This window comes from Canis lupus, chromosome 29 (assembly GCF_048164855.1).
Source record: "Canis lupus baileyi chromosome 29, mCanLup2.hap1, whole genome shotgun sequence".
Taxonomy (NCBI): domain Eukaryota; kingdom Metazoa; phylum Chordata; class Mammalia; order Carnivora; family Canidae; genus Canis; species Canis lupus.
In genome coordinates, this window is record NC_132866.1 from 11,398,144 (window position 1) to 11,422,565 (window position 24,422).

The 24,422-nt window shown below is 41.2% G+C and overlaps 1 protein-coding gene across 4 annotated transcripts in view; it reads right to left on the reverse strand.

The window, feature by feature from the left end:
* INPP5F (inositol polyphosphate-5-phosphatase F) overlaps positions 1-22,097 on the reverse strand; it is an 87,242-nt gene extending 65,145 nt beyond the window's left edge. For 2 of the 4 annotated variants that reach the window (XM_072805098.1, XM_072805096.1), the window contains exons 1-2: positions 21,951-22,097; positions 1,781-1,861 (exon numbers count right to left, since the gene is read on the reverse strand). In XM_072805098.1, the coding sequence (XP_072661199.1) occupies positions 1,781-1,861; positions 21,951-22,047 (178 nt within the window). In that variant the 5' untranslated portion in view covers positions 22,048-22,097. Of the gene's footprint in view, positions 1-1,780; positions 1,862-21,433; positions 21,588-21,950 lie in introns of those variants that run through there. The other 2 variants (XM_072805097.1, XM_072805095.1) reach the window with 1 other exon arrangement.
* Between the last annotated feature and the right edge of the window lie 2,325 nt (positions 22,098-24,422).

Sequence of the window (24,422 nt, forward strand, 5' to 3'; positions counted from 1 at the left end):
GCGGTACTACTTCTAATAGCAAATATAAACCCCCAAACAATCACACTGACAAGAGGAAGTACAAATTATGATACAGTCCTACAACAGTGAAAATTAAAGAACTAAGCTTCATACATCAATGTGGATAAATCTCACAAATATCAGGTTGAGTTGGGGGTAGAGGGAAGTAGAAGACAAATGGTATCATTTACATAAAGTCTCCCAAATACAAACCTTAGCGTCCTATTATTTAGGAATACATATGTAATAAAAGCACCAATGAAAATCAAGGGAATAATAAACACAAAATTAAAAACTGTGAGTGTTCCTGAAGAGAAGAAAACGGGACACACTTGGAGGGAGGCACAGTGAGGGATCCAAAGACATTGGTCGTGTTTCATTTCTTAGTTTGGGTGGCAGAGATATGTGTGTTTTACAACAACCTATACTGTATATCTGTGGTAAACAGTTTTATGCAGCTATGAAATATTTCATAATAAAAATAAACCTTAAAAAATAATCAAAGAATCTAGCAAAGGAAAATTAGATCGTCGCAGGCAATACATGCTTTTTAACACACAGGAATCAACCTAGTTCCCAAATGCACAACAATTTTTTAAAGATTTATTTTTGGGGTCCCTGGGTGACTCAGTCTGTTAAGTGTCTGTCTTTGGCTCAGGCCATGATCTTGGGGTCCTAGCACTGAGCTCCATGTGGGCTGTCTGCTCAGTGCGGAGCCTGCTTCTCCCTCTCTCTCAGCCTCTCCCCCTCAACTTGTGTGCTTGCGCACGCTCTCTTTCTCAAATTAAAAAAAAAAAAAAAAAAAAAAAACCTTAAAAAAAAAGATTTTATTTTTAAGTAATCTCTACATCTAACGTCAGGCTTGAACCCACAACCCTGAGATCAAGAGTCACATGCTCTACCCATTGCGTCAGTCAGGCACCCCACAACAATTTTATTTTAGAATAAGGAAGGACATACTACAGAGATAGCTAGATTCCCAATTACATGGTAATAATGGCAAAGCTGCCTATATTTCGTAACTCATTAAAAATGATGCCAAAAGAAAAACAGATAGATATTTAAATACAGTGCTTAAAATATTTCAGTTAGTCTTTTTCGGGACTTTTGGGAACCTGCCTATGTAACATCTCTCTTCTCATCATCAAAATTCCCTCCAAATCCCAGACACAAGAGTCTGTCTTCAAAACAAGGGTCTGGTGAATAACCTAGACCTTTCATCAATTTGCCTACCTCGTTAGAGCACCTGGCCAGAGTTGACTGTATCCAGAATGGACAACTGTCTCAAACCTGGTCAGTCACGGTCCACCACCTGCCTACCTTGCCAGCCTTCTCCAACCTCCTTCTCCCTTGAAATCAGCATAGTTGGTGTTTCTGTCAGAGCATGTACCACAATTACCAAGTACTTGCACATTTACTTTAGTGATTACTTACTGACGCCTGTCTTCCTAAAATGTAAGCTCCACAAGGGTGAGCACTGGTCAGTTTTTTTTCCTCACTACTATGTTCTACCAACTAGCATAATTCCTGACACATAAAGAAAAGAAAAAGTATTAAATACCTATTAAGAGAAAGAAAGGATTGTAAAATTATACCTCCCTTTCTTTTCTCTAAAGCTTTATTTTCATTTCATGAAACTTATATGGAAATAGACCTACTTTGGGCAGACCTAAAATTAGGGCAAAGGAATTAAACAGAATCCACATTCATCCTTAAGGAAGAAAATGCCATAGAATGCTACATTAAATTTAACAGATTTAAGGACTTTACAGAAACATACCTGAATGAAGTTGAATTTTCCCAATAACACCTTCTACCAATCCCAAACAAATGGGATTCCAGGCAAGAAGTAGATCCGTAGCTAAAATAAAATAAAAAGCAATCATAAGAAAATATTCATCAGAAAACATTAAAACACAATCTTCAGCACTATTTTAAATGATCGATATCCCCAAAGGGCAGTTATGAACATCCAAAACTGAATACATTACTATAAAGCAATTTGTGGGAAAGTATTAAATCCAAGGCCTGAATAAGGTTTCTGCTATAAGGACAGTTATGGGGGGAAGGGAAATGACAAGCCAAAACTCTACTCAGATGGGAGGCAGTACTTTGGCGCCCTGCAGTGGAGGAAAGAAGCTGGTACACTGGGAGAGGGCAAATCAGAAGAGTCCTCCACTGGCCTGCAGCCCAGAGCCAGTCCCAGAGTCAAAGACAAGGCCTGAGGAACAGCCATGGAGATGTCCACTTACTGGATCACATCCTGGAAAATACCCTTTCCCACAGAAGCTTACACCAAGCAAGGAAATCCAGAAAGTCGGTGCTCCTTTATGTGACTTCTATGGCAAAAACACTAAGAGCCATGCCATTTCTTGAGTGCCTATTCTATGCCAGGCATCCATCCGAGGGAGGGTTGCTCAGAACAGAACAGATTGCTTTGGGTGACTTTTTTCAATTCTTCCAAGAACGGCACATAATTTATACTATTCTAGACGACCAGGCAAGAGGCTAATTCATTACACTCAGTGGATATGTGAGGACAGCAAGGCTTAATTCTCTTGCAAAATGCAGGTTGCAAAAGGCTGTTATATACATGGAGATAAATGTAACCCTAGTGGGTAGCTCAAGACTAGAAAAAATTACCAAGAATGAAAACAGTATCTCCTTTAGTAGAAAATTAAAATAACATTTTAATTATTACCACTTAAATTTTATTTTAGTGAAATTCATAATCAATCAGTAACTCATGGGGTAATTACAGACTTAATAATTCATAGTCTCCAAATTCATTTGAGTTTTGACTATTGTATCTTGAATGTCTTTGTTGTTAATGATATATTTAGTGGGAGGCAAATAAAGTTAACTTCTCTTTGGGCAGAACTGTAATTCAAAGCCAGGCCTGCATGACTCATGGCCTATCCTCTTAACCATTGTACTACGAACCTATACAGATCCCAGGGTCCTGGTATCTAACCCTACATTGGGCTCTCTGCTCAGTGAGGAGCCTACTTCTCCCTCTGCCCCTCCCCCTGCTATTGCTTTCTCTCTGTCTCTCCTCTGTCTCTGTCTCTTTCTGTGTATGCGCTTAAATAAGTAAATCTTAAAAAAAAAAAAAAGAATCTATACATGGAACTAACCAATAAGATAATATTTACATTTTAAGTAATATGCATTCTCATTATAAAAGCCATACTGTATAAAATGGGAAAAAATATTTTATCACTCCCATCCCACCAGCCAAATAACTTATTTTGCTATGTTTCAGGTCATATGTCTGTATGCATATGGAATCACAAGACTGCAAATATAACAGTATATGCTAATTTTTTTCTTGTAACATTTCATGTCTTTAAAATACTCTCCAAATTGTAACTTCAGGGCTGCATAATTTTCCACTAAAGGAAGCACTTCCTTACTCTTGAACATTTAAGTGATTTTCAGTTTTCCCTTATTATTAAATAATACTGTGATGGGGTACCTAGGTGGCACAGTCCGTTGAGTGGCCAATGCTTGATTTTGGCTGGGGTGGTAATCTTAGGATCTAGCCCCACGTAGAGCTCTGCACTCAGTGCAGAGTCTGCTTAAGACTCTCTCTCCCAAAGGGAAATCCACTTACACTGTTGGTGGGAATGCAAACTGGTGCAGCCACTCTGGAAAACAGTATGGAGGTTCCTCAAAAAGTTAAAAATAGAACTACTCTATGACTCCAGCAATTGCACTTCTAAGTATTTATCCAAAGGATACAAAAATAGTGATTCAAAGAGACACACGAATCCCAATGTTTACAGCAGCAATGTCCACAATAGCCAAACTAAGGAAAGAGCCTAGATATCCATCAACAGATGAATGGATAAAGAAGATGCCATGTATATATACAATGGAATATTACTCAGCCATCAGAAAAAAGTCTTGCCATTTGCAATGACATGATGGAACTAGAAGGCATCATGCTAAGTGAAATAAGTCAGAGAAAGACACCATAAGACTTTACTCATTCACATGTGGAATTTAAGAAACAAAACAGATAAACATAGGGAAAGGGAAGTAAAAATCAAAACAGAGAGAGAAACAATATAAAAGACTCTTAGCTATGGGAAACAGAGGGTTGCTGGAGGGGAGCTGGAGAGATGGGGTACTAGGGTGATGGGCATTGAGGAGGGCACTTGATGTAATAAGCACTGATGAAAAGTCTACTCCTGAAACTATATGTTATTAATGTTTTAATACTACATGTTAACTAAATTGAATTTAAATTAAAAGAATTTTTAAAAAGATTCTTCCCTCTGCCCCTTCCCCTGCACACTTGCTCTCACTCTAAGATAAATAAATCTTTAAAAATAAATAAGGTTATAAATGGTGAGTATTATGCAAATATTTTATTGCCTCTGTAATTAACAGCTCTAGGAGAGATTCCTAGGAATGAAATTAGTCAGTGAAGACATATAAGAAAATTTAAAGCTTCCAGATATTACCAAACTGCTTTCTACAGGGTTATACCAACTTAGACTTCTGCCAGAAACATAGGAAAGTGCTTGTTTTAAAGTACTCTTGTCACCATTTAGAATTTCTTTTTAAATTGTTCTCATTTGCTGGCATCCGTTGCCTAAATGATGTTTATTTTCTTTTCACTGCAGGTAAAATTAAACATTTAATTATAAAATTAGCTGCTTATGTTTCTTCTTCTAGGATTTTCTCATTCATATCTTCTAACACTTCTTGTATATTCCTTATTGATTTAAATCCTTTTATATTAAAGATGTCGACTCTGACGTGTTTGTACTGGTTTTTAATTTTTGTATCACTCCTTTTTCCATTATCTTTACAGTTAAAATTGTTCTTTACTCAGTATTAAGTATTTATTAATTTCCTTGTTCATTTTTAACAGTCTAACTACTCTACTAGGATTCATGTTGGTGTACAGCCTAAAAATACCCTTTTTAAGATTTTATTTATTTGACAGAGAGAGAGAGAGTGCACAAGCAGGGGGAGTATGAGAAGGAGAAGCAAGCTCCCTGCTTAGCAGGGAGCACAACGTGGGACTCCATCCCAGAACCCTGGGATCATGACCTAAGCCAAAGGCAGACGCTCAACCAACGCCACCCAGGCACCCCACCCTGATTTTTTTTCAAACAATGCACCAGAATCTCTGTATCAGGCAGGCCAAGCTTCAGTATCTACCAACACAGATGCCTTTCTAAAGAGCAAGCTCCAACTGCCCATAACCCTGTACCCTGACCTCGGATGAACAGACCACAGTTGTAGGACTCTACCTTTTGGGTACCAAATGAGCTCTAGAAATACGGAAGAGGAAGACAAAGTTAGAGGTAAAGCAGCCAGGAACCATTACATTGAAGTGGAACTTTAAGCATAAGAAAAGCAGCAAGAAGAATAACGCAGAGGAAAGTAGAAGGTTTGGTCTTGAATTTGTCCCTTTAGTGGAGAAACACTTATTAAGTACCTGCCAGAAACCAGGCGCTATACCAGGCTAGAAGACATAAAAATAAAGGAGCAGCTGTCTGGAACAGAAGACCAATGGCTGTAGACGATATGGATTGATAAGACTGGAAAAAGTAAAGAGGCCAACTCTGAGGAGATGTGAATAAAAAACTAAGGAGTGTGTGCTTCCTGGAGATGAGGGCAGGCAGATAATGGCATACATAAAACAAGATGACAGTCAGGGGTTAGCTGACAGCATTGACAGGAGAGAGAGCCTGAGAATAAGGAAAGGAACAACTAATTAGGTTGTTGCCAGAGTCTTAGCCTGAAACAACCTGGAGCTATGTAGCCCAGAGGCAGGGTGGGCAGTAAGTGAAGAATGCACAGGGGGTTAACACGAACCACCACATAGGAAGCCAAAGAAGGACAGGAAGAGAATAAGTAAAATAAAAAATGCCACTGAAACCTCTCTTCTCTCCAGAGTAGGAGAATGAGCACAAGGGACAGGGTATACAGCAGCTAAAAGAAAAGGTGGGTGAGAACCTCCTAACTTAATACTCTTTCCCATCTTTGACATTTTGAGCCAGGCAAATACATCAGCCATTCAAGAAATTAAAAACTTAAAAAAAAAAAAAACTAGAAAAAAAAACTATAAACATGACCAAGTTCTGTGCTCTAGTGACAAAAAAGAATAGTCACAGATGATCTTTGAGGTCCAGATAGAGAGCCAGTTAAACCCATGAAGACTGAGTTCCTAATAGGATGATCAAGAAGAAAGAAGAACCAAAGGAGATATTCAAGGAGGAAAATAGAAGATGATGAAATCAAAAGTACAGGTGTAAAAGTTGCCCTTGGAAAGAAATGACACTACCTTTTTCTAGGTCTGGAAGGTGAAAGGTTAAATATAGCCACTGAGAAGCAGCAAAGGAATGGATTAGATGGCCTTGACTCAGTAAAAACAGGAGCCAAAGTCCTCCCAGCTTTGGCAGAGGAGGACAGAGGGGGATGAGAGGGGAACCAAGGCTTGGCATGGTGAGAGGAACCCAAAAAGTCAGTTTTCTATGCATGCTTGAAACTCGGTGTTTTCAAGAAAAATGGTCTCAGGGACGCCTAGGTGGCTCAGTGGTTCAGCTTCTGCCTTTGGCTCAGGGCATGATCTCAGTGTCCCGGGATCACGTCCCACATGGGGCTCCCTGCAGGGAACCTGCTTCTCCCTTTGTGTATGTTTCTGCCTCCCTCTGTCTCTCATGAATAAATAAACAAAATCTCTTAAAAAAAATGTCAATCCATTAGTGGGTCATGAAATCAATTTTGCATAATGAGATCAGCATTCACATCAATGAAACAGAATGGTAAATAAAAAACTGCACCAGGTGAAGAGAAACACTCCACAAAACTTTCTTGCTTCTGGTACAAACATACAGGTATGTGTTCACCAGGACACGATTTATAAAGTATTCCTTAGAATGGATCTCAAACATCTGAACATACTATTTAACGTTAGGGCTCATTATATCAACTTTGTTGATTATTTAGCTCAACTCCTGTACGTACTTGCTAATATTCTTGACTTCTTAACTGAAAAGTTTTTGAGAGATTTTTTTAAAAATCTCATACTTTGTGTATATTTTTCCATTTCTTCTTAATTTTTGCTTTTTATTTTGAGACTGCATTGTCAGGCACATACACATTCAGGATTAATGTGCCTTCCTGGTGAACAACAGTTCATCAGGATAGAGTGACTGCCTTTATTTTAAATAGTGCTCTTTCCCCTGAAGTCTAGTTTTGTCTAATTAATGAATTAGTTTAATTAATATTGTGAACAAAATACAGTGGGCATTAGAAAAGGATAAATATGAACATTGCTAATCCAAATGTATCACTTCTACTCCCCACAGCCTTAGGGACAAAGTCCAAATTCCTTGGAAAGTTCTGCACGGGCTGGTCAGGCTGGTCGTGTCCACCCTCCTCCTGCCTCTCCCCAACCCCCAGCATCCCAGCCTTCCTGCAACCACCCAGAAGTGTGTGCAGGCTGGGTCTGGAATGCTGCTCCCCACCCACTTCTGCCTGCTTTTCATTCCAGACTCAGAACAAGAGTCACTGGTGTGCCCAGATATATTCCTTACTCCATGTGCCCTGCAGAATTGATCAAGCACTCTTTTGTGGCCCTCCTAAACCTTGCTCATATTTCCATCATGGCACCTTATTTTGGTGTAATGCATCCAACTACTGACTTCCCTATATCCCTGACTGAAGAGGAAGCTCATCGAGATCTAGTCTCATTCAGCTTTACGTCCCCAGTACATGGTACATGGTACCAGTACATGGTACACAGCAGGTTCCAAAATGCTGAACGGGCAAAGAAAAGTATGGCATGGAATTGAGCAGCAAGTTGAGGTCAGATAATTTACAGTGAATCACACAGAAGGGTTCACTAGTTACAGTGGCTAAGTTAAGGTCACTGGATCTATTTCAGATAAAAATGTCAGGGCTGGCCATGCCCCATACAACACAGGCTTGTCAAAATCAGAACACCATTTCCCACTTAGTCTGGGGTTCTTTTTAGTGTACCTCTAACACTCTAAGTTTCCCTACAAAATGTTCTCGAGTGTAATACCCTCGTTTTACATTTGTACAGGGCTTTCAGCTCACCAACATCATTCCAGCTGCGTAAGCCAGAACCTGGGAGACATCCAAAATGCTTTTCTTCCTCCCTAAGTCCTATTGATTTTCTCAATATCTGATGAATGTTTCACTTCTCTCCAATCCCACCACCACTATCCTTGTCCAGGCCAAGACCTCCCCCAATCTGGCTCATTCAAAACTCTCTTGTCAGCCCTACATCTGGCAGGCTGCTTAATGCATAATAGGAAAGCAAATATTTACTGAATGCAGAAAGGACTCTAGACAGTTTGGTACTATGAGCTAAGCTAGAAGGAGGAGGCTGCAGAACTACACAGGGATCACTTTGGGGCACAGGGGGTTGTTGTAAATGCAGGAGCCACTCTGTCCAGACGGGGTAGACTGCGTAGGAGAGTGAATGTGAGGACCAGTGTGTGGAGGATGGGCATGAGAGGGTGGGCCTAAAGCCAGAGATCCAGGTGACAGGACAGGGCCAGGTGCACAAGGGTGGTCTGGGCAGATACTGGAATGAGGAGATTAGACGAAGTCCAGAGATGTGGGCACAATGAGGTTACCACCTGCACTCTGCACCCCGTGCCCCAGGTGAAAGAATCTCAGCTCCACTGCGGTCTCTGAACCCCTCTCGACAACAGCTCCTCTGCTGTAAATGGAAACTCCATCTAACTTTCAGGGCTTGTAATAGTATCAAACGAGAGAATTATGTGAAAGTGCCCAACACAACATGTGGCATATAAACATTTGATAACCTTTAGTTCAAGTTGGGAAATGTACAGGTGTTTAAAATTCTAGGTTCTTACTCAAATATCTCCAAGATTTTTATTTCAAGGGTCTACATATGGATTTTATCAAAGAAAGGAGGGGGAAAAACTTCAATATGTTTTTACTTATTAAATCTTATATTATAGCAGGACCATAATTCCTGAAAGCCTTCTCAGAGTAAAAGATATTTTATGAAAATATCTCTATGCCCCCGGAACCCTGTTTCCTCAGAACATGAAATGTGGACCTGAAGCTCTGATGTAGCTCAAAACTAGACTGTAACTCCAGTCTCAGTCCCAGCAACCTGATTTAGGTCCAAATGGCAAACTGAGGGCCAGCTTCCTACGTTCCCCTAAATCCTCTACACAGGAGAGGGGGAGAATCTAGAAGAGGTAATATCTAAAAGGAGGTAAAAATACACTTGGGGCAAAGACACGAATAGTGGTACACTTTCATTATGCAAGTGAAAGTAAGTATTGGGTACTAAGTCAGAGAAACCATGGAGAAATATAAATAGAATGTATAACTTTTAATCAGCAACAGAAAGACACCTGGTGAAAATTCAAGCTAGGGAGACAGGAGAAAGTGGTAGGAAAAAGAAAAACAACAACAAAACCACGTATACATAATAATGGAAAACAAATAAAAAGTAGAAATAACTCCTGATATATTAATAATTATAATAAATGTACAATTTCGACTAACTACTTAAAGGGAGAGATTTAAGTCTCAACCTCTCAGTTTATTTAATTCCATGCCTGTTTTATTTGCCACTGGTAGCAGGCACTCATTTAATAGTTATTGAACCAAATGAATGAATAATTAAGTAAAAGTAAGCATGAAAGATTGAAATGGAAAATGGATTTCTCCTATCAACTGCTTATCTTTAGTGACATTTAATAAGACTAACATCTTGTTTTTACTGTTTTTAAAGGAAGCCCCAAAAGACCAGTCCTTTCCAATATGGTGCTTTTAATACTAAAAGCATTTATTTTTCAATAAATATAATAAATAATGCAGTTGTGATTACCCACAATGGAAGACTTACCTGAAAATTCAAGTAAACTTTAAATTATCTTAAAAGGCCTAGCAGGGGCACATGGCTTCCCTTACCAATGTAAAGGCAAGACAAAACAAGAAAGGAAAGCCTAAACAGGTAATGTAAATGGTACGAGAAGGGAGTGTAGTGGGTCTTTCTGAACTGCTATGACTCTGTTGCCGGGTACAGCACCTTGCACACAGTTCACTTCAAAATGTGTGTATGTTTTTTAACCTGTTACTCTTCACTAAGGAAATAAAAGGGGCATTAGCAGAGTCTATGTATACAGAGGACACATGTAAATGATATCAGTCTGAACAAGGTAGCAATTATACTCAGTATTGGCCACCCTGTCACCAATATTAATGGCTACTCTGGAGGCAGAAGGCAATGGCACGGCAGAGATTGTGACCAGTGGGCTTCTATCCTTCCACAAAGAAGAGCCATGTGATGGATCTGCTCCAACAAACATACTGCTTTCTAATCTTTCCTTCAAAAGATACCATCCAAGGTGTCACACAAATCAAAAGAGAAACCTCTGAAATTGGCAGATTGGTTTTAAAATTTAGGAATTTCAAAGTTATCTAGTCGAGTTGCTTACAAATTATCAAAGTATAGCACTTTTGAAATAGCGCCAAATTTAAATTAAAATAATGGAATAATTAAAGTAACACACACCCAAAGATATTTAGGTATTTTGTCATAGCTCAATTGTTTGACCCCTTAGGTCAACATTTCCACTCTTATTTCAGACCCATTTGGCAGTACATGGCTTCTATTTTCACATGCCCTCCTCTTCCTGGTACACAGAAAACAAGTGATTAAATACTGTGTGCCTTCAGAGTGCATGAGTCATTCATTCCAAGAGCCCAGAGTGACTGGCACTCCTTCAGCCCAAGATAAGCTTGGGTCTCACACATCTACTGAAGTTTATAGCAGTTTCACTTGTGTCTTTAAGGAGGAAAAAAAAAAAAAGGTGCTAGAGTATGCATAAACAAGCAGACCCAAGTTTCATTTCCTGCTAAAGACAAAGGATATTATTGCTCTGAAGAGACAATCACCAACACGAAAGTCAAACAGATGAGGAAAAGGGTTCTAACATGAGGAACTGTAAGTTCCCATCGTTAGCTCATGCTTCAATTCTCAAAATTTAATTAAGGAAAACAGGTTAGGGAATAATTTGACTCAGGTGCTGTCTTATAAATGCAAAGTCTGATACACATTTCTTTGAACTCTCTAATGGTAATTATTTTCCAGCATTCAGCAAGCTAAAGAGTTAATCCAATTTAGAAGTTCTAGCAGCTGGTGATTTCCCAGTGTGAACTCCAACACACCGGTTGCTGATCCTGGGTTCTCATGATCATCATCTAGGAGCTTTAGAAAATGCAGATGCCTGGGCCCCACCCTTTGAAGACAGTCTGACTCAGGTGGTTAGGGTGGGGCCCTGGCACAAGTATTTTGTTAATCTCCCCGAGGTGATTCTAATGTACCAGCAGATTGAGAATTACTCGTCTAAGGGATTGTAGGTTATTGGGTGGAACCTGCATTAGTAATTTTATATCACTTTGATTTATAGATGACTCCTGCACCAGGCAGGCCTTGAAACACCTTCATGAAATAAAGTACTACAAACTACATAAAGTCTCAAAACATAGTTGGCATAAAAGCTGATCTAAACTAGTATAAAGAACTATTTCAAAAAATAACCCTAAGAATACTTAAAAGGTGAGAGACATTACTTAGGAAAGGCATCTTAAGACTATCTAGACTTTTCTATTAAAACAGGGATCTAATTATGGTGCAGTAACAGAGCCACAAAGTTTTGACCACAATGATGAAGGATATCAGAAATTGTTTTTTAAGCTCTATAATAACCAATCTAAAAATTGTTATGATTCTCTGACATGTAAAGTCCCAACTGTCACATCTCAAGATGTGGACAGAGGACAAATCAAAGAAAAAAAGACTTGTGCAAGTTCAGACAATGTAATCAGGTCCTGGGAGGACCTGCTGGAAATGTATAAAATTATGGAAGGCATAGACTTCACAGTACATTCAGAACACTAGTACAGGAGACACATTTAAAAGACAGAATTTGAGGGATCCCTGGGTGGCGCAGCGGTTTAGCGCCTGCCTTTGGCCCAGGGCGCGATCCTGGAGACCTGGGATCGAATCCCACATCAGGCTCCCGGTGCATGGAGCCTGCTTCTCCCTCTGCCTGTGTCTCTGCCTCTCTCTCTCTCTCTCTCTCTGTGACTATCATAAATAAAATAAAATAAAAAAATTAAAAAAAAATTAAAAAGACAGAATTTGAGAATAAATGAAGGTAAGTACAGCTTAAATTACAATTTTCCAAACTCATTACCTTAAGAAGCTGACAATATAGTCAGTTCAAATAAGGATTAGACAAATCCTCAAATAATAAATTCATAATATATTACCCAAGGAGCAGCAATGTGTTGGGATCTACCCCTCACTTTCTGTGCTCCCCAAAACTGCTTTGATATTATCTTCAGAAATAGGATCCTGAAAGCTAAATCAGAGCAATTGGTATTTTCTTTCCTCATTTTAGAGCTCGCAACCAAGATGCATAAAATTAGCACTTCAATAATTAAATAGATGAAACCTTACTCTCAGGTGGTGTTTAAATCATTTCCAAGCCTTTCTTGGAAACTTTGCTCAATTCTCTTACTCCTTCCATCTAGGATTATTTGTATAGTCATTCTGCCCCCATAGGTCTCCTCCAACAAAAAACTCTGCCTTCAAATTCACCCTCAGGTCTAGGTTTTGTCCTTTTAATGGCCCTCAAATAAAGATGTTTCTAGATCAAACACAGTGTCCTGTAGGCGGGAAGTAAGCGGGAGAGCCTGTACTATTTCAGTCTGGCCATTAGGAACTACTCATTCTCATAAACCTTTTTTTCTTTTTCTTTTCTTTTTTTTTTTTTTTGAGTACCAATTAGAACGAAGCCACTATGCATACAGAGTTATGTCTGCCAAGAAAAAAAAAGTCCATAAGAGTCTACTAGTGTATACAGTTAGTTTTTTCCATGGCTTTCTACTCTTACAGAGAGAAACAATCAGACTATTTAGAGCTGGAAGAAACTTCACAGAATCAAATAAAAGCACTTTTCTTCCCATGTTCTTTATTAGGAAGGAAAACAGATTTTCACCACCTTGGAAAAAACAAAACAAAACACTAAAACCTCAAACTTTAATACCCAATCCAAGCCTCCTAACACAACTGGACCTTAAGCTCTGTCACAGCATGTGTCACTCTAGAATCCTGTGTATGTCTCTCCCACACTGGAGCACATCCCCAGTGAGGGTACAGCGTCCTTATCCATCTACCTTCTTCTTTGGCACAGCGCACAGCAGACAGGTCTTCAATAAATGTTGAAATAAATAAATGACTTCACAGAATTTCAGACTGAACAGAATTTGGAAGGAGAAAGAACCAGAACACAAAATTACAAAATTACAGGGAAGAAATGAGGCTGCTTCTTTTCGAAAAGGGAGTTCAGATGGTCCCCCACTCACAATGGTCTGACTTGCATCTTTTCAACTTTATAGTGATGCAAAAGCAATACTCATGCAGTAAAAACTGTATTTAGAATTTAAAATTTTGATTTTTTTTTTTTCCTGGGCTAGTGTTAAGCCATACCATAGGCTCACAATGCTGGGCAGCTGCAGTTAGCTGTAGCTCCCAGTCAGCCATGTGATCCCACAGGTAAACAATCCACACACCTCACAAGCATTGTGTACCCATACAACCATTCTGTTTTCACTTTCAGTACAGTATTCAATAAATTACAGGAGACATTCAACACTTGATTATAAAATAGGCTTCACATTAGATGATTTTCCCTAACTGTGGGCTAACTGAAGTGTTCTGAGCATGGTCAAGGCAGGCTACGCTAAGCTATGTTTGATAGATTAGGTGTATTAAATGCACTTTCAAATTATATTTTCAACTTACAATGGGTTTTCAGGAAGTAACTCCATTGTAAGACAAGGGAGATGTGCACTGGAAAAGAGGTAAAGGGGAATAAATAAAATAGCTACTAGATGTGAATCCTGGAAGTCAAGAAGCACAACTGCCCAGAAGGGAGAGTAGCAAACTATTACTCTGCTCAACAATTTGGTCTGTCACCCAAGGGTGGGGGAGATATATATGCCTGTAGTAGGGAGAAGAATGTATATACCTGACATAAAAACAATGTAAAATGGTATTCAGAAGTGTCATTAATATTATACATGCAAACTACTCAAAAAGCATTATAGCAGTGTTTAAAATTTCCTAATATTTCAGATCTTGTGATTGTTTCAAATTGCATATTTTTGCCATTGCAGAAACTGTGACATCTGAGGTTCAGTGTAAGTAAAAAGTTGTTTCAAAGTAAAAAAAATTCATAAAGAAAATGTATTTTTAAATATCCCACTAGCAAGTTAAAGAAATGCATGGATAAACTTGAAGGAACCTTAACTAAAACTAAATAAAAGAAAAAACAAGAAACACTGACCTAAAATCAACCTGTATTTCATTCAACCAGCCTTACCAAAGAAAGCAGGCAGGAGTGGATGCTTTTTTTGTGAATGAGAGCAGTTTCTTTAAGGGTCTCGCAGCAACCGGAAAATGAGTCATCCTAACAGAGCATGGGATTTAATTAAGATCCTACCAGAATGTGTTGTGATAGTACTATATTACTAAATGTTCAGTGTTTATCATCAATTCTAAAATGCTACTTGTGCATTATTACTTAACATATTATCAACAGCTACTGATAATTTTAAAAATGTATTACTTCTCTATTTTGTTAAATATACTCCAAATGTTCTTCTCAGTTCAATTATGGTCAGTATATACATAGTGATTATAACAAGTAATTATTTGTTAGAGGTTCTAGGACACTGCTGTTACCTTCCCAGGGCTTGTGTTTGCAAGACTAGATTTTTAAAGGTTATATTTCAAAACATTTCAACAGAAATAAACCAGTTTACAGTTTATTCATAGAAAGATAGTAATACAGCTTACAAAGATCTAACACCTTTAAATCCCCATGAAACACACCAAGAGTAAACTATGGCTATGAGAATCCACACAATCGATAGCACAAACTAGTTTGATTTTCTAATCATCTAGTATCTATCTGTAAATATATCACCTAATTTTGTCAAAAATCACAAGTACCAGAATCAGCAACAAGTGATTTTTGTTATTTGCATAAGGGCCAGTTCGAGAAAAATATCAATGTCTTTGCATTGCATTTATTTTCATTCAAAAAGAGAACAGATTTATCGAATCCCAGACTTAAAAGTTAGATTCCTCTCTTTATGAATAAAATGACAATAAGAAATTAGAACTTTTTTTTTTTTTTTTTGGCAAGAGAGGCAGGTTCTGGTCTTCTATTCTTATATTCTGTTTAATCGTCCCAGCACCCCTTTGCTGCTTAAGGTACACAGGGTCAACCAGGGAATAGAATCATTTCAATTAATTCACTATTATTTTTATAGAAGACCTGCTATGGCCAAGTGCTAGGGAAGTGGAGATGAATCTACACCTCTTTCTCCTTGCTGGGGCTGAAGTAGGCTGGGCAGTTAGGACAAAGGGGAGTCATGCTGCTGGGCATCCAGGAGCTGCACCAATGTGACCAAATTTCTGAAACACCAAGCTGTCAGGGCTCCCTGGTTTCTGGCATCTGAATACTGTAGCCTAAAAGGCCTTGACACTGAAGCCGGCCTTTGGCAAGTCCTGGCATCTGCTGGCTAAGGCCTGGTCAGAATACAAGCATCTAGGAACTAGTGACTCTACAAAGGTTCTTGCCCTCTTTGAAGGTGGTTGTCCTGAAGACCTTCTCTCCTCCACTCCCTCTGCTTTATGTGCTCTGAAAGGATACAGTGAAACTGGATCTAGGACTCTTGAAGGTAGACTGGAAAAGGCTTCAGGTTGCTCATCACTGGCTGAACTAGTTCCCAGCCAATACATATCAATGTTTCTGCTCCAAGATCTACCCTATATCTATTCCCTTCCCAAACTGCAGATGTTCTAAAAACTTAAGAAGAGTAATCTGATAAACTGACCATAATGTGGAAAAATCACTAGGCGATCTATTATATAACAACATTCCCTGCAACTACATAAACTTGTTTGCAACAAGGAGTCAGGGCAGGGGGTAGGTAGGGTCATAGAACCAACCAGTAGTCCCATTATCAGCCTTTTGTTCTATATAGATCCTTTCTCAATATGATGCTTTGACATTTAAGGCTTTTTTATTCTCTCCATAAGCTACCCTATAGCATTATGATAGCTAAAGATGCATTTCAGATATTACCCATAAAAATATAAATCCTGTGGTCAAGAAGGTAGAAAGGTTTATAAAACATTTTTGTCAATATTGGGGAAAATTTGGCTTTGGAGTCATATACTGGGTTAGAAGCTAGTTAGATTCTCTTACTTTGTTGTGAAGCTGGAAAAGTTATTCTGTGTGCCTGCGCTGCCTCACCTATAAAGTGAGGATAATAATAAAAACCTCTTCCTGATGTTTATTGTGGGGATGAAAGGAAACAGTACATATCAAGGGCTTAGAGCAGTTTCTGATTGAGAAAAATGTTCTATACATAAAAGCTGTTGCTATTACTACTATTAATCGCAGTTGACAATGTAGACAACAAAATATGTACAAAAACTTCCCAAAATCTGTACCACTTGATTGAAAATGTCATCAATCACCTTAGACTTTTTTTAAGCTAAAGAAGAGGGGAGGGGGTTACTTTAGAAAACGGTCTTTTCAAAAAAAAACAAAAAAACAACAACAACAACAAAAAAAACGGTCTTTTCTACCTTGCATGCATCAATTGTTCATAAAAATAAATGTGTACAATCAATCAAATTGCTAATCTGTTAGAAATATAAAATATGGGAGAAAAGTGATTTAAGGTATAAAACTGATAAGCCATTTAAAAGAAACTGAAGACTAAAGACATCACAACAAAACCTAGTTATTCGGGGATCCCTGGGTGGCTCAGCGGTTTGGCGTCTGCCTTCGGCCCAGGGCATGATCCTGGAGTCCCAGGATCGAGTCCCGCATCCGGCTCCCTGCATGGAGCCTGCTTCTCCCTCTGCCTGTGTCTCTGCCTCTCTCTCTCTCTCTCAGTCTGTGTCTCTCATGAATAAATAAATAAATTTTTTAAAAACCCTAGTTATTCAACAAAATGATTTAAAAAGATTTTTACAATAGATTTAATAATCAACTTTAAAAAAAAATTGTTATGAGAGAGAGAGAGAGAGTGAGAGAGAAAGAGCACACACACGAGAGGAGGGAGGCAAAGGGAGAGGGACAAGCCGACTCCACACTGAGTGTAGAGCTTCATCCCACAACCCCAAGATCATGACCTGAGTCAAAATCAAGAATCAGTCTCTCAATCAACTGAACCACCCAGGTGCCCCAATAATCAATTTTTAAATACAAACGCCTGGTTACATTTTGGTAATTTGTGACTTTTTAGTAAACATGAGTTTTTAAAAAGATCAAGTTCAAAATAATTTTTTTCCAAAGTAAATACCAATGACACTAACAATCTCTAAATAAATGGAATCTAGTTTCATAAAATGCAATTCCTGAAGAGATAACTGTTCCATGTGGATTTCAATTCTATAACGATAATTTCTCATTTGAAAAAAGTTAACTTCATATGACATACTAAAAATAATTTTCATCAAAAAATAACTCTAGGAAGAACAGGAACACTTTTTAAGGTTTCTGTGAATTCTAACAGAGCTACTATCCCCTCCAAAAAAATGTTCTCTGGTATTCATCGTTCAGAGTATCATATCCATAAATATGGTTTACATGCTTATGAATGTTATATATATGACAGATGCTTTGCCATCTTTTTATGGTCACTCAGTCTCAGAATAGAATGAAGCAATACTCAGCAGGAAATTACATAACACCATCATATCAGACAAAGCCACAAGGACTAGTAGGAGCAATTTTAAGACTAAAGAGATAAGACCCTACCACCCTTCCCCAATAGTAGACTACATTATATTCCTCCTTAAGTCTTTAAATTATAATCCTTATTCTCAGATAATAAAACATCACTTTCAGGAGATTATCAAATATTCACACAGAGCTTTATTTTCCCGGTAGAAAATAAAACAATCTCTGGTAGTCATTACCCTGCAAAAGACATAAGCATCCACCAAAAAGCAGTCTGCTATGAAGGCAGACTCCTCACTAACCTTAAGAAAGTGGAAAGAGCAGAAAAAGTAACAGTACTCAAGTGTTGAGCTGGAAGAAAAAAACTGAAAATATTTAAACAATGTTAAAGAAGAAAATAAGGATTACTACCACAAAGATTTCCACACAGAAAAAGAAAGAAAAAAAAGGTGATGCTCTATCAGAAAACACAAGTGAAAAGTCACCTTTCCTTATATTTACTTCCTCACCCAAGTGGACAGAGATTTTCTGTCCCAATTAGAAGATATTCTAAAACAGGGCCTACAATTAAAATTAAGCATAGCCCAACATCCTATTTTTATGATAATGATAGGACTGAGAAGAAAAAACTTGGACTTGAGTGAGCTCAAAGGCCAAAAAGGCCTTCTTCATCCTAACCACTCTAAAGCCAGATACCAAGATGAGTAAGTACGGTCCTTGCTCTGGGAAATGCACTGTCCACTAGGGAAGAAGCAAGCAAATTATTATATGATGCAGTATGGGCTGTAATGGAAGTGTGTACTAAGCATATAAAGCACCTGGAAATACGATTAAGGTGACCAACAATTCTGCCCCAGAATTATTTGGGACGTGGGCCAGGGTGAGCACCAGATGGGGGCAGTATCTGAGCTGGGTCCAGAATAAATTTGGCAGGAAAAGGGACTGATAAACATTCCAGGCTAAGGAAATGGTGCTTTTAAACTTCAAATATCCATACTGATTCTTCGGATGTCTCTAGGAAAAAGAAAAGTCCTGTTTCAGGTTGTTCAATAGCCACAAACAAAAACCACAATGCCCACAGGCTTTTTTGGTTTTATAATACTGCCCTTTGGAAAAGAAAAGGACTTGGTCAGTAATCTATTCAGTTAAATAGCCAAGAGGAAGCAATGAAATTTTAAATGCTGTCATTACAAACAATAGCAAAACTGTCCATAAAAGCAGAGGGAAGAGATCCAATAAAATGAAGACATATTAAATGATTCTATAGAAAAAGATCTGAAAAGCACTTATCCAATTAAAATACCATTATTAATAGCCATTCTATAGACAGGATCTTGAGTACTGGATAGGAAAAACTATTCAGTAAAGTTTAGTGCATGGGATTCTTTACTCACTGGCTACACTTGAACACCTAAAGATCAAAACAGGCTGTTACTTCAGAAACATAATGGCCTCTTCCCTCCTCTGGAGTTTTGGTCTACATCTCTCTGTGGTCTGCTGTATCCTCAGAAGGGATATAAACTTAATTGCAAAGACTACAGCCATTTTATTCAGAAAAAAAAATTTTAATTTACCTTCTGATATGGACTTTGGATATATAAACAGTAATACAACTCACATGGCTTAATCCAAAATCTAAGCCCAGGTTACCCTGTGAATATTCCTTAAAGGCTTAAGCCTGTGACTCATCTGAGCTTCTTTAGCTCAGAAGTATGGGTTTCAGTAGCCTTCACTGAAAGCTGCTAGCCAGCATCCAAGAAGAGTTGATTTACTTCACTTGAGGGGAGTTAATTTATCCCCAAGCAACCATTAGGACTGGAGAGCTCCTGGTATAAGACACAAACTAAAGAAAATGACAAATAATTCACTCAAAACCCCTCCTATTCAGAAGACTCTTGTCCCTACCTCACTGCATGTGATTCCACTAGCTTGGTTCACCTCTGTCAATCTTGGAGGCTAAGAGGAACCAGAGACCAGCCCAAGAAATGGAAATAATCAAGTCTACCCTATTTACATACGTCTCAATCAACTGCCCAAATTCACAGGTGACCACCTGGAGACCTCCTGTTTCTTTACAGAACATATTAATTCTTGTCCAAAGTCTACACTGAACAAATCGGTATTGTTTTAAAAACATTTTTGTGATGTACAAGGACTCAAAAGCCCAACCCTCATTTTATAGAAGAGGAAGTGAGGCACAGAAAAGTGTTCTGTCGGACAAACTGGAGATAATCTCAAGTTCCATCCAGCTGTAATAGTCCAGCCCTAAGAATCTAAAGGGTTGGCTCTTTGACAGCCGAAGAATTTCACAATCTACCTTTCTTCAAGGAGCATTTGAAGCCTTACCCCAACCTGGGAGTGTGTGTGTGTGTGTGTGTGTGTGTGTGTGTGTGTGTGTGCGCGCCAGGCAAATGGTCAAATCAGGAAAAACAGAACAGAATGACTGGAAAATGCCAAAATCAACCTATCTACAACTTCTGTCCCAAGATCATCAGGAACTTTATCTGGGTGCAGTCACTTCTCTTCCATTCTGAATAGAGGAAATAAAATGCAATGGCAAGAAAAATACACCCAGAGCCTAGGAAAAAATAAGTTCTCCTTCACTGCTCTCACAAATCAAACTAGCAGGTCTTCACAGAAAAGCAGCGGAGGGCAGCCCAGGTGGCTCAGCGGTATAGCGCCGCCTTCAGCCCAGGGCGTGATCCTGGAGTCCCACACTGGGCTCCCTGCATGGAGCCTGCTTCTCCCTCTGCCTGTGTGTGTCTCTCATGAATAAATAAAAATCTTTTAAAAAGAAAGAAAAGCAATGGAACCTGCGAGAGTGTGTGTGTGTTGTGGGGGGAGGGGAGGCCCTCTGTGAGCTCAGCAAGTTACTCAAGTTTCAAACCTGTCTTCTCACCTGAAAAAGAGGATACCACCACCTGCTCTGTAAGGTTGTGTGGGGATGTGGGACTAATATATTAAGGGGGAAAAAATAATAATATCGGAAATCATCTTATAAACTGTAACAGCTGTGATACTGAAATGCTCATTTGGACTTTCCCTGCTTTCCAATCCTACACCGTGTCATCCTTGTCTATATCACACACAAGAGTCACAAAGAAGTTTTAAATGTTCTGGGTATTTAAGAATTCTATCCTTCATGAATAAATAAATAAAATCTTTAAAAAAAGAATACTCTTTATAAAAAAAAAAAAAAAAAACAATAAAGAACTCTATCCTCTCACACTTCTCAAGTGAAAGCTCTCTGAGGTGATTCGGAAAAGGAACAGGCAGCCTCAAGCCGGGAGGTGCTACCGAGTCCCCCGCTGAGGGCAACCGCCCCGGGACCCCTGTCAGCTCTGTGAGGTCAGGGCCGCTCGTCTCACTGGCTGCTGTCAACCAGTTTTCCTAAAGCCAACTGACCGTTGCCGATTAGGCACCTCCTAACAGCTCACCCAAACATGGCCCCACGATGCATCCTGTATGGCACAGCACTGAGTCATATTATTAAAAGTTTAACATTTAACATTATTAAAAGTTTAACATTACAACGCAGGCCGGTTGTAATACTAAAATCAAAGAGAAGGCGCTTTAAACCGGGCGCCCAGCAGGTGACCAGAACGAAGTCACACCTTCAACAAGAAGGGGCCGGAAACACACAGATGTCAACAGGGAGTGAGCCTCCCGCAGGACGCCCCACTGAACCCGCACGATCGCCTCCGGCCCCAGATCGGGAGCGGATTCGAACCCAGAACTCGTCAGGAAGGACATGCCGGAGGCGCTCCCGTGAAGGCCAGGCGCCCCTCGCCCGAACTTTCCGACCCGCGGCTCCGCTCCGGTCCTCGCCCCCGGGCAGCAGAGCGGACCCCGACGCGGAGGCGCGCGCGGGAGGGACGAGGGTCGCCGGCCCTTTGTCCCCCGCGGAGGGGCAGAGGCGAGGCGGGCGCTCCCTCCTCAGGAAATCCTGACAGCTCCAGCGCCCCGGCTCGCGCCCGCCCCGCCCCGCCCCGCCCCGCGCGCCTGGGCCGCAGGCGGCGCCCGCCCGGCTGCCCGCGCCGAGGGGCGGCCGCGCCCCCTCCGCGCCCCCTCCGCGCCCCCCGCCCCCGCCCCCCGCGCCGGGCCCAGGGCCAGCCCGCGCCGCCACCTCACCGGGTCGGAGCTGGAGGCCGCCGTCGCGGCGGCTGCACCACAGCGCGCGCTCGCCCTGCTGCAGGATGTAGTGGTCCTTGGCTTGGAAGAGCTCCATGCCGGCCCCGGGCGCCGAGGGAGGCGGCGGCGGCGGCGGCGGCGGCCGGGCGCAGCGGCGTCCCTGCGGCCCCGGCCCCGGCAGCCCGCGGGGGGCGCGGGGGGCGCGGGGGGCGCGCGGGGCGTCCTAGTCGGCCGGGGCCGCCGGAGCCCGCGCCTCGAGGAACGGCGACTGAGGGAGCGCCCCGGCGGCCAGGCCCGCGGGAGGACAACGCGCACCCGCACCCGCGGCGGCGGCGGCCTGGGAGGCCCCTCCCCCGGCTCCGCCCCTCCCCGGCCCCGCCCCCTCCCCGGCTCCGCCCCCTTCTCTGGCCCCGCCCACGGCGTCTCCCAGGCTCCTCCCCCTCCCCGTCTCCTCCGCGCGCAGCTTTCTCCTTTCCGCTCTCCTTCCTGCCCTTTCCCGCCGCCCTCTCCTCCAGCTCCTCCGGCTTCCTCCTCCCGGTTCCTCCCCTCCTGCCGCACCCCTCCTCCCGCCCTTCCCAGGCCCCGCCCCTGGCGAGCCCGCCTTCCCTCCCGAAGCGACCGCCGCGGGACCTCGGGCTCGGCTGAGTCGGGGGCCGGCCGCCCTCCCGCCGTGTAGTCTATACAGCAGGAGCCCACTCGTGGGCTCTTCCCTCCCGTGCCGGCAAGTTATTGGCTCCTTCCACCAGCCCTAAGGAAAGCCCGGTTGGCTCCGTACATCATCCAGCCTGAACCCCCCCCTCCCTGGGCCTGAGCTGCGCGCAGGGACCCAGACCCGGAGAGCCTGCAAGTGCAACCCAAGCGCACTTACTGGGGTCCTTCCCCAGCCAGGCTCTGCAGAGCTGGGCCGTCCTCTCGATATTCACTCTTATGGAGAACCTTGTGACGTTTGACAACAGCAGGCATTCAATAAATACACATGAACCCGGAGTATTGTAACAATAGAAAACACACAAGTATTAGCATGGGGCTCTAATTAGGAAGAAGGGAGCAAAGTTCTGAAGTTATCCTGTCCCAAATTAAGCAAGATGGGTCCAAGAAGACGTCAAAAAAACAAGCCAGCCCTTGATTGGAAGGGATCTAGTTTTGACAAGGAGAAGATGGCTGGAAAACCTCTTGTGGAAGGAGGAAGTCTCCTTCGCCCCCCACCGTGAATATCTCTGAGCTATTTTGAAAGACCAGGTAGTATGTTAAACCGAATGAGGCTTGGGGGTCAGGTCCCCAGTTCCACGACCATCTCCAGATGTGGTCTAGTGCATGAGCTTGGGGAGGCCTCTTGGTTTCAGATGGTGGCTGAACTAAATGGCTTTTACACTCTGTTTTATAAATCCGTGAGTCTTTGCTACTCCTATCTCCTGCATTCTGGAATGTTTTAGAAGGGAAGAAAAAAAAATGAGGAAGGAGACAAGAATAGGAAGGCAATAGTTTTAACTTTCTGCTTAGATAAAAGTGAGAGCCCCAAAGCAACAAGGAATTCCACATAACTATTCCAGCCCACATTGAGTTCTCTGCTGAATTTGCATAGCACAGAAAGACCCATAATGACAAACTGTCCGGGTACCTCTGATAAGTACCAAGCCTCCTGGACTGCCCAGACATCGTCAACATAAAGATCAAGAGGAGTGATTACCTATATCAAATCTTTGTGATGTGACTTGGACACAGAAGATAATGGAGATGGGATTCAGTGGAACCAACAGATTCAGATTTACTGTTGAATTCAGCCATCTGTTGACTTAGCAAAAATGAATAGGTAATAAGGAAGTCCTATGATGACTGTATGTTCTACAAATTATTTCGTTATTTTTTAAATAAATCACATTGCCAGATGTGAAGAAAACGATGCTATTGTAATTGTTTGCAAACAATTGGCTAGTCGACTGAAGCTTGTCCTGATGTTTTAAATCAATGATGCCAACCCTAGCTACTTATTATTAGAATCGCCTGGGGAGTTTTTCAAACGGATGTTAGGACCTCAGACGAATGAAATCAGAATCTAAGTGGGGTAGGCTCTGACATCAGCATTTTTTTCTAAGCTACCCATAGGATTGTAATATGCAGCCAGGGCTAAGCAACACTTTTAAAAATGAAATTAATTGGAAAAGTCTGCCTAATTTTCTGCTGTAAGCAGAAAACAGCAGTCAGTCATTAACTAATACCATTGCAGGGGAGTGGTTACCTATAAATCTGGAGTTAACAAGCAGAATCTTTAGGAGAGAGAAAACCTGAAGAAAAGTTGCTCCTGGAATCTGACTTTCTTTCTCTCCTAAATGCATGCCTTGCTGGTCAGAATGAGTGAAAAGAGGAAATACTCTGTCCTTGGCAGATATCAGGTCCCCAGTCTCCTGCCACAGCTACCTTGCCTTGCTCCTGCTATAGTTTTTTTTTTTTTTTAAGATTTTATTTATTAATGAG